Consider the following 12,559-nt stretch of genomic DNA (forward strand, 5'->3'; position numbering starts at 1 on the left):
CTCCCTCCATCCCTTACCTGGCCAGGGGTTGGGGAAGCCTCCCCTCTCCCTGAATCCCAGGCAGCCAAACAAAGCATGTACCTGTCCCTCGTCCTGCAGCCCGGGAAGCTGACTGAAGCCTTCAAATACTTCCTGCAAGGCATGGGCTACAGTAAGTATACCTCCACCCCGCCCTGCCCTAGAGACTGGGGGGCAGGCAGCAAGTTGGGGCTGACGCTGTGCCTGGGGGCCTCTAGGGCATCTCCACCTAGGTTGTAATTTGATTGTCCCAGGCCAGGCCCTGCCCTTGGGGAGGCTTTGGGGCACTGTTCTCCTGACAGGGCTGGGCCTTTTGGGGTGGGGGACTCTTCTCCCAGCCCTGGGGAGCAGGGCCTGGGGCTGAGTCCTGCCCGGGAAGCCTGCCTAGAGGTGGGTTACCCACCCCACCCAGCGCCTGTTGGGCCTACAGCACCTGAGAAGGGCTGAGAAGATGCCAGATGGTACCAGGGGCATCAGAGGAGTGGACTTGGAGTCTGGGGACTGGGGAAGGCATGTGAGGCCATCTGGCTGTTAGGAGAGCTGAGGCAGCCAAACTGGGGGTGACATATCTGAAGACCCTGAGGAAAGAGGGGTGGAACTGGCTCCCTGCCCGCCCCCGACTTCCCCTCGTGCGGGAGTGAGACACTGCTCGTGAGCGCCACCAGCGCACATGCCCCCTTGGTGACACACGTGTATCTCCTCAGTTCCTTCCATCTCCCCCTTGTGCCTGGCTCTCCTCCTGGAAGCAAACTTCCTCTGCCCGAATTTTTCTTCGCCCCAGACCTCAGCCTCTGGAGCTTGTGCCTTCTGGGGAGGACAGGCCTGTGGGGGAAGGCTGGGGGGCCAGCCAGGAACAGAACTCCACCCCCCGCCCCCAGGGGACCGGGGCCCCCTGCCAGCCTGCCTGGAGAAGTAGGGCAGCAAAAGGCCAAGACCCACAGTGAGACCCAGCAAGGGCTCTGAGGCTGGGCGCCGAGCCCAGGAAGTGCCTGGCGGACACTGCTGGGATGGGTGGGTGAGCGGTACTTGTCACGGGGCTGGGACCCGTTCTCAGGGCCCTGGGACAAACACCACCAGGCAGCCCAAGAGCTGGGAAGGATTTGGGAGGTCATACGGGTCTCCCGCATTCTGTCCACGGGGAGAGTGAGCCCCAGCAGAATGGTGAGGGTGCTGGGACTAGGTTATAGGCCCTAAAGGCTTTGTGGGGGTGAGCCCCCAGTGCCGCAGCCCAGGCTGGAGAATCGGGGGGTGAGACGAGTACCCCACCCTGCTCTCCCGACTCCTAGGGCCAGACTGACATCAGTCAGTGCTGTGGTTCCTTCTGTGGCCGCTGCTTCGGTGGGTGGGCAGGAGTGGGCTTCCTGAGCCTCTGGCCCTGCCCCCAGCCTGCTCTGTGCCTTCCTCTCCTCTCCCCTCACCTCGCCAGGCCTCCTCTTCACCCATGTTCTGTCTCCCCAACCCTGCCCCTCTGGCTCTGTCTTCTCTCTTAGTTGCATACTTGAAGGACCGAAGGCTGAGTGGAGGAGCAGGTAGCCCCGCACCCCCTTCCCTAATGCATGGACCGCCGCCGTCCTGCCCCCCCACTCCCCCCCCCCACCCCGCCAGGAGCCCCTGCGCCTTCCTCTGTGCAGTGCTGCAGCCAGGCCGCATCTTGCCATGGGAACTTCTTGTGCCCTGCTCTTCCGTGGGCTCTGTCCCATTTAGGGCTCCAGATTGGCTGGGTTTTAGATCAGCCTTGCTTCTAGGTTGCCATGGGCCCCGTGGCTTCCAGAACTCTGGCAGTTGGAACCAGAACTTCTCAGAGGTGTCGGCCCTGGGGTCAGGGGCAAGCCATGCCTGAGCTGGACAGGTGGCTAGTTGAGGTCAGGAAGGTAGAATTTGCTCCCTGCAAGTCTCGCTTGTGAAACTCTGAATAAGGGCAGAAACAGGATTTAGGGCAGTCTGGGGCCATCACACCTTGCCCTTCTTTACAGAACTGGTCTCATTCCCCCTGCCCCATCATCCTCTTGAGGGAGGCCGAGCTGGAAATAATGTCCCATCCTTGCCCCAGCTCAAGGACACCCGGTCAGCTGCCACCCCGTTTTGGCCACAGCTCTGGCCAGCTCTTGTGAGGAGGGTCCTGCCGGCCTCTGTGGCCCCCGCGCCCCTTTGGCTCACTTCCTGTCGTTGGCGTTGCATGCCTGGGGCTTGACAGAGCAAATGTAGAGCCCTGGCTTGGGATGAGCCTTCGTCGGAAGAACGGGTCTCGCTGGCCGCTTTGCTTGCGTAAATCCTTCTCCTGCCTGCCTGCGCCCGGCCCCGCCTGCTGGTCCTCACCCCCGGTGCCCTCTCTGTCTGCAGTGCCCTCGGCCAGCATGACCCGTCTCGCCCGCTCTCGAACCTCGTCCCTCACCAGCGCCAGCTCGGTGGACGGCAGCCGCCCGCAGGCCTGCACCCACTCAGAGAGCAGTGAGGGGCTGGGCCAGGTCAACCACACCATGGAGGTGTCCTGTTGAAGCCCTTGGTCCCACGAAGATGCTCACCTGCCCCCCAACCTGCATCGACGTCCCACTGCCATCCTTGCGCAGCTCATTTCCCCTTTAGTTTATTTTTGCAAGGGCGAAGGGGAGGAAATGGGGTTACTTTTCTTTTGTTTAAAAAGATGAGGGGATCCGTCCTAGATGCTGCAGTGGAACAGTCTCCAGACGGTTTGAGGGGCTCACTCCTCCCCTACCCCACCCCCTCCCTCACCTCGTTAACTTGGCTGACTTAGACCCTCTCTTCCAGTTCCCCAAGGCCCAGGCACAGTCAGGGCAGGGTTCCAGGGAAGAAGGAGATTAGCTAAGGAAAGACTTTGAGTCCATCTCTGGCCAGGATCCAGGATAATATCCTGGATTAAAGAAAGCATGGGTTGACCCCCTCAGGCAGGCAGGTTTGAAGGTGCGATGGGGTTTTGCGGTGGTAGGTGCTGGGACAGCAGGGACACAGGGTCCAGCTCAGGCACTGGCATGAGAACCAGGAGACAGCAGCAGGGAGCACTCAGAGGCAGGAGCCCTGGAGCTCTGCAGGCCCCTTTCCCACCCCTGAGCCCCACCATCAAGCACATCTGTTTCTGACTTTAGCACCCATGACAATCATCTGAACAGTAGCCACAAGGGGGCGCTTCTACCAGACAGCAGTTTTTCTGGTGCTCTCTGGGTGGGCCTGGTGCTGTAGGGCCAGGCAGGTAGGGGCTGAAAGGGGTTTCTCTGCCCAAGGAAGACAGAACACAGAGGACCTTGAGGGCAGGAACCCCACAGACTGTCCCTTCCAGCCCACAGTCTGCCACCTCCTGGCCCTGTCCCGTTTCTGAGCCAAGGCCCTGAGGCAGAAAGTCACCTGGTCCTCTGCCTCTAGGGAGCTGACTAGGGCTGAGGTTAAAGTCTGGGATAGCCTTTGAGTGTTGGGTACGCTTCTGAGAACTTCGTGGTGACTGCCTTTGGAAGCCAGCAGGCAGTGTTGGCTCAGAGTTCCTATAGAGTTCCCCCAGAGACCCCCTTTTCACCCCTAGGTTCCATGGAGGACAACTTAATCAGCAGCAGCATGGCCAAGGCCACTAGAAACATTTCTAGGGAGACTTCTAGTCAAGCTATGCCAATGTTTCACGTAGGCATCACTGAGAGAGTTCATTTGGAGAAAACTGGCCCAAATTAGCAGGACTTGGCAGTCCCAAATCACCATCCTAGCCAGTTGGAGTAGGCTCAGGCTGGGGCTTGCTGGGTCCTGGGGTGGGAGGTGACGTTTCCTGAAGTGAACAAGGGCCAGGCAGAGGAGAAAGGCTCCCCCCACACACCCCAGCCCCTTCCAGCCAGCTGAAGCCCAGGGCTGTGCCATATACTTCCTGTTCATCCACCTTACTGGGTAGAATCTCCTGGCCCAGGAACCAGAAGCCATTTGTCTCTGAGCCTAAATCAGTTGCCACAAGCCCCCAAATGAGTAAAAAAGAGAAGAGGAGAGAGCAATGAAAAATGCAGGGCTGTGGAGGGTAGGTGGGTGGGTGTGGGGCTGAGGGGACACCTGCATCCACATTTCCTCGGCACACATCACCCCTTTCTGTCATCTTAAGCCATTATAGAGCCCAGTGGAGTGTTAGTCTGTTAGTTCTATTCACTCACGTGCTTCCTTTGAATATAGAACGTGACTGTTTGAAAAGCTGGTAGAATTAATCCCTCTTACTGTAGATAGCGCTGTGAATCTTGGATTTTTTTTCCGTGTTCTTTCAGATGAGATCTATAAATATCTATACATTATATATATATATGTATATTGGGTACTCCGGCGTGTGGCTTTCCATCGGAGGTTGTGTCTTCTTTGGTCAAAGTGAACTATTAATGGAATTTGTTATTTTCTTCTCTGTACAAAGTGAAGAGCCTACTTTTGTGTATTCTGGTGCCTGATGTCATGAGACTTTGAGATGACAAAATGTAAAACAAAAACCCTTGTCAACGTAGAAAGAGTTAACTGTGCTGAAAAACTAATAAAGAAACTAAGAAGAATTTGAGTATGGTGATGCCATGCCCATCATGAGAAGCTTTGGTAGAGACAGAATGTTTAAGCTCGTGAGGCTGGTGCTTCTTGGGTTTGTTTAGGTGGGGTTGACCGTTCAGAGTGAAGACAGGCATTTCCATCTATCTCTGTATTTCCATATCTTGTCACATTATCTTACCAGTCCTTACATTAATTCCATAGGGTAGATACTAATTATCTTAGTTTCACAGTTGAGGAAACTGAATTTGCCCTAATAAGAGGCCAAGCTGGGAGGTGGCCTTAACAGTATTTGACTTCAAAACCCAGACCTGTAACCTCTATATTCGCCGCCTCATTTTCTTAAATTTAACGGCATGCTATTTCCCCATGTTTAACCACCATTTCTGATTCATTTACTCAGCCATTTATCCAATAAATAGATATTGAGTTCCTGCTGTGTGTCAGCAACTAAAGAAGCAAGTAAATAAAAATAAGCCCCTCCATGTGCTACGCAGAAGATGAAAAACTGAGCGGGTCTATTCTATCAGTAGTTCTGGGAGCCCTGACCACACCACTCCGAAACACGTGCACAAACTGCTCTAATTGCGCTCCCAGCCAGCCTCCCGCGAGGCCTTCCCTTCTTATCCAGAAACGGGATTTTGCACTTCAACCGGACTTCTACCCCGAGGGGTTTCAGCTGTCACAGACCAAGACTGGGAAGGGTTGCGCCTGGCTCAGACCAGGCTCAAGGCGGCAAGGGAACACATCTTCCTGCACCCGGCGGAACGTTTTCTACACCCAAGTGGGGAGACCCGGCCTCAAGGATGTTCTCAGCAGGGGTCGTACGACCAGGTGCAAACCCCCACTCATCTTCCGCGTGGAAGTCGAAACGAACGTCACGTGGTCCCGGGGCGGGAACATAGGCCCCGCCTCTGAGAGTCCCGCCCCCGGACGCCGGAAGCGCCTGCGCGGGGCTGCGGAGTCGCGGGGTTGCGCGCCCTTGGACCATGGCGACCCAGACGAAGCGCCGGCGGGTGAGTTGTGGCGACAGACGCAGGCGCACCCCTCTCCGCCGCGCCTCGCCGCTCCCCCGTCCGCGGCGCCGTCCCGCACGCGGCTGCGCGCCCTGCCGCGGGTCATTTGCCGCGCTCCACATCCCCTCCCCCAACCCCGGCCTTTCCTCCGCGCGCGCGCCGCCGTCTTCTCCGCCCCCAGCGAGCTCTTCCGGGCGGGGCAACGCCACTGCGCTTGCTTATCTCAGGTGGCAGGGCTTGCGGACAGCGAGGACCCGGCCCCGGTGGCCGGCTTCCTGAGCTGGTGCCGGCGGGTGGGACTGGAGCTGAGTCCCAAGGTGAGTGGGGGGGGCGGGGTGGAGGCTGGCGCGGCGGGGAAGCGGACGCGGTCTAGCTCTGACCGGCCGCTCTCCCTGCTCAGGTGGCGGTGAGCCGGCAGGGCACGGTGGCCGGCTACGGCATGGTGGCCCGGGAGAGCGTGCAGCCCGGGGAGCTGCTGTTCGCGGTGCCGCGGGCCGCACTCCTATCGCAGCACACCTGCTCAATCAGCGGTCTGCTGGAGCGAGGTGGGCACGCCGGCGGGGGTGGGACGCCGAGGCGGGCCTGCGGGACCGGCCGGGGCCCTAACCTCTTTGTCTCCCTCAGAGCGAGGCGCGCTGCAGAGCCAGTCGGGATGGGTGCCGCTGCTGCTGGCGCTGCTCCACGAGCTGCAGGCCCCGGCCTCGCCCTGGAGCCCCTACTTTGCGCTGTGGCCCGAGCTGGGCCGCTTGGAGCACCCCATGTTCTGGTGAGAGCCGTAGGAGGGGCAGCACCGTAGGTAGCCTGGCTCGAACCGCCCTGCCCGTGGGACACGGGTCCCAAGCGCTAGTCCCGGTAGGTGGTGTGAAGAACCTGGGTGGGGGTGTCACTGCAGGCCAGAGGAGGAGCGCCGGCGATTGCTGCAGGGCACCGGCGTACCCGAGGCTGTGGAGAAGGATTTGGCCAGCATCCGCAGCGAGTATTATTCCATCGTGCTGCCCTTCATGGAAGCCCACCCCGATCTTTTCAGCCCCAGGGTGCGCTGTCTGGAACTCTACCGCCAGCTCGTGGCTCTTGTGATGGCCTACAGGTCAGTGAGCGGAGCCTTAAAAAGGACCGTTTTTTTAGAACTTTGTTGAGGGACCAGAAGGGAAAGAACAGTGAACCCCCACTCGCTTCTCACCCTGCACTGGGCTTTAGCAAAGTTCTCTCTGTGGCAGCTTTCAGGAACCACTGGAGGAAGAGGAGGATGAAAAGGAGCCAAACTCCCCTTTGATGGTGCCTGCTGCAGACGTACTAAACCACTTAGCCAATCACAATGCCAATCTAGAATACTCTCCAGTGAGTGGATCTCTCCCAGTTCTTGTTCTTATGTGCATCGATGATTGGGCATTTGATTCAAACCGGTGTGTCACTTATGCTGGCCTGGCAGTTGAGCTAAACAGGCTCCATTCTCCTCATAACTAAAAATGTGTAGGTGGAATTACCTCCTCCTCTGTGTACTTTGCGTATTCCACTGAAATCGTCTGAACATAAAACATCTCATAACCTTCCAAGAAAGCTGGGGTTAATCCTCTGATAAACCTTGCACCCTCACTGATTTGGTTCTATAGGTTGGTTGGTCTGTGCGGTGCCAGTGAGCCAAGATTGTTTCCGGGCCCTGTGGACAGCAATCTGGAACAGCCATAGTGTCAATACTTTTCAGAAGAGGGGATGTTCTTAAGACCGGTTTAAGATGATACCAAGGCTGTGTTTATATCAATTCTATTTGCTAAGTGGAAAGTTGCAAAAAAAGATCTAAGTTTATGGAATTAAAAATTAGGAAATGGCTGTTTAAAATAAAATTTATTTTTGGCTGTGTTGGGTCTGTTGCTGCATGCAGGCTTTCTCTAGTTGCAGCATGCGGGGGGCTACTGTTCGTTGTGGTGTGTGGGCGTCTCATTGCGGAGGACGGGCTCTAGGCACATGGGCTCAGTAGTTGTGGCTCGCAGGCTCTAGGGCGCAGGCTCAGTAGTTGTGGTGCACGGGCTTAGTTGCTCCGTGGTATGTAGGATCTTCCTGGACCAGGGATCGAACCTGTGTCCCCTGCATTGGCAGGCGGATTCTTAACCACTGTGCCACCAGGGAAGTCCCTGGCTATTACTTTTAAAAGGTTGTGTCCATTTGCTGTTCCTACTTTGATCTGGGTGTTTCGGTTTTTGGTTTTGTTTGTTTTTTGCCACACTGTGCAGAGCCTAGTTCCCCACCCAGGGATTGAACCTGGGCCCCAGAAGTCTTAACCACTGGACTGCAGGAAGTCCCTAATTCTTAATTTTTGTAAAGCTAGCAACTTTTTTTTTTGGCTGTCGGGTCTTAGTTGTGTCACACGGCCTCTTTGTTGCTGTGCACAGGCTTCTCTCTAGTTGTGGTGTGTAGGCTTAGCTGTCCCGTGGCATGTGGGATCTTAGTTCCCTCACCAGGGATCAAACCTGCGTCCCCTTCATTGGAAGGCGGATTCTTAACCACTGGACCACCAGAGAAGTCCCCAAAGCTAGCAACTTTTTAAGTGTTTGTGAGATGGATGACTGAGCAGAGATTACCTACTAAGCCATTGGGATGACCTTTGACCTTTGTAAGCCGCACCACTTTTATTCTACAGTACAGGATCTTAACAAGAACAAAAGGTAGACTGTTGGTAGGTATAGCGTCAGTCCTATCACTGAACTGTACCCTCCTAGGAGGGAAGTAATCTTCATGAGGCTGGCCTGGGAAGGGCCTGGCCCCAGCTTCTCCCTTCCACCCCAGAATTGTCTTCGGATGGTGGCCACTCAGCCCATTCCTAAAGGCCATGAGATTTTCAACACTTACGGGCAAATGGCTAACTGGCAGTTGATTCACATGTATGGTTTTGCTGAACCGTATCCTGACAACACGGATGACACGGCTGACATTCAGATGGTGACGGTTCGTGAAGCAGCGTTACAGGGTGAGTGATTAAACCTTGGACACTGGTGTATGTCTCCATCCCTGCCCCAGGTGCTCTGCCAATAGTAGTTGCTCCCTTTTTGTAGACTAAGGAGAAATGAACTCTTGGGTATACTGACTTTCACACCAGTACTTTCTGTCTACAGGAACAGAAGTTGAAGCTGAAAGGCTCCTACTGTATGAACGCTGGGATTTCTTATGCAAACTGGAGATGGTAGGGGAAGAGGGAGCCTTTGTGATTGGGTGGGAGGAGGTGCTGACAGAAGAGGAACTGGCCATGACACTCAAGGTAAATTGCTCAAAATAAGTATTTAGATCTAGGTGCGAGGAAAGGTGGCATGGATGGAGAGGACACTTAAATGCTGTCAGGATAGGTTGGCTTCTCTAAATCAATTTTGGAAATACGCAAGTAAAGGGCCCCATGGTTGCTTCTAGGTACTGTGCATGCCTGCTGAGGAGTTCAGAGAATTTAAAGACCAGGATGGACGGGGAGATGATAGAAGGGAAGAGGACAGCCTGACAATCACAAATATCCCTAAACTCAAAGCATCATGGAGACAGCTTCTTCGGGACAGCGTTTTGTTGACCCTGCAAACCTATGCCACAGACTTAAAAGCTGAGCAAGATTTACTCAGTAATAAGGAGGTCTACGCCACACTCAGCTGGAGGGAACAGCAAGCCTTACAGGTTCGTTATGGTCAGAAGATGATCTTACACCAATTGTTGGAACTGACAAATTAGCAGGTTCCCTTTTTCCTGAAGGAATGTCCAGAAGAAGAACTTTCTGCTAAGCTGGTACGCACTGATGCTTGAAAAGAAGGATAATTTGGACCTTTTGTTTTGCATTTCATACTAAATACCAAAAGGAAAAGTAGCAAAACTGTTGTCTAGGATGAATTCCAAGGTAAGAGTGACATGCTGAAGGAAACAGTAGACGTGGGAACTGCTGCTTATTGTTATGAACACTAATAAATTTTATAGCTGTTTGGTTCTCAGTATGATCCAAAGTTAGCAGAAATGTGATAGTGATACATTTTGTTGTAGTCTGGCATTTAACAACATGGACTTACTTTGAAAGTAGACCTGGTTCAAATCCAGGTCTATTTTGAACAAGTCACTTTCCCTTTTTTAACAACTGTTTCCTGTTGGAGGATTTAATAAGCTGTGTCACTGGGACTCTGAGCAATTGTTTGTTTAAATTCCTTAAGCAGCCTAGATGGCACAACTCACCCTTAAGACACCAATGACATTCAAGTCCCCATGTAAGATTTCTACTATTTAATCTTGAACCTCTTTGTCCTCTCTGGCCATAAAACTTGACAGTCATGAAAGGTAAGGTATATATTAGATAGAAGTTTTAAATATATACCTACTCCTTTTAAAAATTATATCTAACATTGTAAAGCAATTATACTCCAATAAAGATGTTAAAAAAAAATATTGAAACACCATGAGGGTAAAGGATGTTTTTAAATGGGCATTTTGAAATTGTTTAATCATAGAAACCTGCTCCAATAATTTTTCACTGTTGGAAAGGAAAAGGAAAACAACACTACACAAAAATCACTTCCTTGTTTGTTTAAAGATGTCAAACTGGTAGTAGGAAAACCTACCATTCAGCAAAAGTTGGTGTGCCCCAATGGGAAGGCTGGGTGGTCCACTTTCCTCCTCACCACCAGCACTGGCCGCTACTGAGAAAGGCACAGTGGACTCGTGTGTGTGTCATGACTTTAATGTTTGACTACAGTATGCATACACATACAAGAAGTAGGGAAGCTAAAGCCCAGGAACTAGGAAGGCTACAAAATACAACACATGGACCAATACATTTACAAAACATTCAAAATCCTTACAAAAGGGGCTGTATTGGTCCTTTTGACTTTGTTGTTGTTCAGCTTAGTCTGTATGGCCATTCATTGGGATAATGGGGAAGGGCAATTCAGAATATTTGGTTCCTTTCCGCACAGTTTACAAGTTATCAGGAGAGAGATGGGGGAACTTTAGGCCTGGTTTGGCTTCCTTTTATAAAAAGAAGTGTCTCACAGGGCCCAAGGGGATGTGTTCTCCAGCAGAAAAAATGATGCTCTGCCAGCAGCCAGCTTTAGATTTGGGGAAGAGACAAAATAAAAATCCACGGGATCTCAACTGTGAACTCTTCCCATGTTTCCTGGCATACCAAATTCTACACATCCACATTTTTTCACAACTTTGTGATTTTCAAGGTCCCCATCCATATTTTAAAAAAATAAGTCACATAGTATTTAAACTGGCTTTCCTGCTATTGTTTGGGACACCAGGAATGTCAGATGACATGGAGCTATGCCCACCCCCCCCCCCCAACAAGTGCATGGCATCATCAGCCTCCTCAATTTATAAGCTGGGAAGTAGGTACCACCAGTTTATCTACTTGCCTTGGACTCATTTTGCACAAACCCAAGAAGTTCCAGACAAAGGTTTTCTCTTTCATATATTTACACAAGTTCAAAATGATATTCACAGCATCTTCTAAATGTTGGCCAGGAGTCAAAAAAATGCATTTAAATTTGGAACGTGTCCACATAGACAGGAAGCTGACCCAAACAGTAATTGGGTCAGATACCCGAGACCAAAGGGCCGGAAAAGTCAGGAAGAGCTGAAAGGATCTTCAGCCAGTTTATGAACTTGGTACAGTGGGACCTCCAGGCTGACAAATTTACAACAGAGATGTGGTTCCATCTAACTGGCACCTGTCCCTTCCATTACTTGCTGAGCCTGCTTTTGTCCCATGCAGCACTGTGCGACAGACTGGAATAACCTGAAGAATGGAGACAGTTACAAGTTTGTGAGAAAACTTCAGGCCTGACTAAAACCTTGCATCTCATTAATTTTGGTTACTATGGCCTTCTTAATCACCCACCCAAGCTGGAGCCATCATATGATTCTCATTCTTCTGTCTTAAGAATGGAACAATTTAAAAATTACTTTTAACTCACTTTTCAATTTCTGGGGCACAGTGTACAAACTCGTGGTTCCAGAACTTAAACGCTGGATTTTTAATCAGCTCAATGAAGGTAATAAGAAGACCCCAAGGATGTGGCCTATTTACAATCAACCGTTCCAAAAGAACCCTGGAGAAGGGAAGAAAAAGTCAGTCAATGCACAGAGAAACATACAAGTTCATGACCACTTCTCCATTTGTCTTTTTTCCTAACACTTTTTCCCTGATTATTACACTACATGCAAAAGTTGTTAGCTTTACAAAAGGCAGGTGGATTCTTTTCTATAGAATGGTTAAATGCAGGTAGATTTTAGAATTACATAACAAACATGGGTTTGAATCCCTCCTCTTCCCATTACTGAGCCTAGAAGACTAAGTTAAGGTAAAGGATAATAGATTACACGACACAGAGAAGATAATCACTTAAAAGAATACATACTCAATGAAAGTAAATAGGAAATAAGAATTTTACTACTAGTAGTACATCTGTAAATTGGGTGGGATAATTCTTCACATCCTTTGATCTAACCGATTGTACTTCTAAATTTACTCTAAGGATGTAATAAAGCACAAGAACAAAGATTTAAGTTAGAGGAAGTTCACTAAAGCTTTATATAGTCCACAAAATAGGACTTTTACCATCTAAACATCTAATAATAAAACACTAGTTAATTTTTAGTATATAAACCTAAGGAATACTAATACTCAGAAACTACTATTAGGTGGAGGGGCAAGTTTAACAAGTCTGGTCCAGTTTTTTAAGTTTGTGTATGCATCTCTCACGAGGATGTACCCATTTCCTGATCTCCAATGCTGTACATAGTCCAAGCAATCTGCAACAGATTCCTAACTATTGTTAGTAAAATACACGTATGATCCTGTTATTTCTCCTGCTTAAAACCTTCCAACCCAGAGGTAATGACAAGTCTAAGTTCTTTAACATGGCCTTTAAAAGGCCTGGGTGTTTCAGGACTGGTTAAATATGCTGACACCACCACCTGACAAAAACTCCTCGTCTATCAAAATGCTGCACCTTTCGTTGAAAACTTGTTTCAGCAGTGATTAGTAATTCTCTACTTGTGAT

At 51.0% G+C, this 12,559-nt stretch overlaps 3 protein-coding genes across 25 annotated transcripts in view; 2 read left to right on the top strand and 1 right to left on the bottom strand.

Annotated features, from left to right (window-relative positions):
* Window positions 1–4,537, top strand: part of NDRG4 (NDRG family member 4) — a 43,051-nt gene extending 38,514 nt beyond the window's left edge. For 5 of the 7 annotated variants that reach the window (XM_036832626.1, XM_036832625.1, XM_036832624.1 and 2 more), the window contains 3 exons: window positions 100–151; window positions 1,509–1,547; window positions 2,359–4,537. In XM_036832626.1, coding sequence (XP_036688521.1) covers window positions 100–151; window positions 1,509–1,547; window positions 2,359–2,513 — 246 coding nt within the window. In that variant the 3' untranslated portion in view covers window positions 2,514–4,537. The remainder of the gene's footprint in view (window positions 1–99; window positions 152–1,508; window positions 1,548–2,358) is intronic. The other 2 variants (XM_036832620.1, XM_036832623.1) reach the window with 1 other exon arrangement.
* Window positions 4,538–4,634: 97 nt separating this feature from the next.
* On the top strand, window positions 4,635–10,114 carry SETD6 (SET domain containing 6, protein lysine methyltransferase). 10 transcript variants are annotated; one of them, XM_036832616.1, is made up of 9 exons: window positions 5,434–5,537; window positions 5,765–5,854; window positions 5,938–6,082; window positions 6,162–6,303; window positions 6,430–6,624; window positions 6,755–6,875; window positions 8,319–8,499; window positions 8,645–8,787; window positions 8,934–10,114. In XM_036832616.1, exons 1-9 carry the CDS (start codon window positions 5,511–5,513, stop codon window positions 9,237–9,239), a joined length of 1,350 nt encoding a protein of 449 aa, XP_036688511.1. In that variant the 5' UTR covers window positions 5,434–5,510; the 3' UTR covers window positions 9,240–10,114. The 10 variants fall into 10 exon arrangements, with proteins under 10 accessions (XP_036688504.1, XP_036688507.1, XP_036688505.1 ...); XM_036832618.1 differs by having other exon boundaries at window positions 6,565–6,624; XM_036832609.1 differs by lacking the exon at window positions 6,755–6,875 and having other exon boundaries at window positions 4,635–5,537.
* An 836-nt stretch (window positions 10,115–10,950) lies between these two features.
* The window catches only part of CNOT1 (CCR4-NOT transcription complex subunit 1), a 103,737-nt gene continuing 102,128 nt past the window's right edge, over window positions 10,951–12,559 (bottom strand). For all 8 annotated transcript variants that reach the window (XM_036832605.1, XM_036832602.1, XM_036832606.1 and 5 more), the window contains 2 exons: window positions 11,471–11,605; window positions 10,951–11,292 (listed from right to left, as the gene is read on the bottom strand). In XM_036832605.1, the coding sequence (XP_036688500.1) occupies window positions 11,214–11,292; window positions 11,471–11,605 (214 nt within the window). In that variant the 3' untranslated portion in view covers window positions 10,951–11,213. The remainder of the gene's footprint in view (window positions 11,293–11,470; window positions 11,606–12,559) is intronic.

Source organism: Balaenoptera musculus, chromosome 19 (genome assembly GCF_009873245.2).
Source record: "Balaenoptera musculus isolate JJ_BM4_2016_0621 chromosome 19, mBalMus1.pri.v3, whole genome shotgun sequence".
NCBI lineage: Eukaryota > Metazoa > Chordata > Mammalia > Artiodactyla > Balaenopteridae > Balaenoptera > Balaenoptera musculus.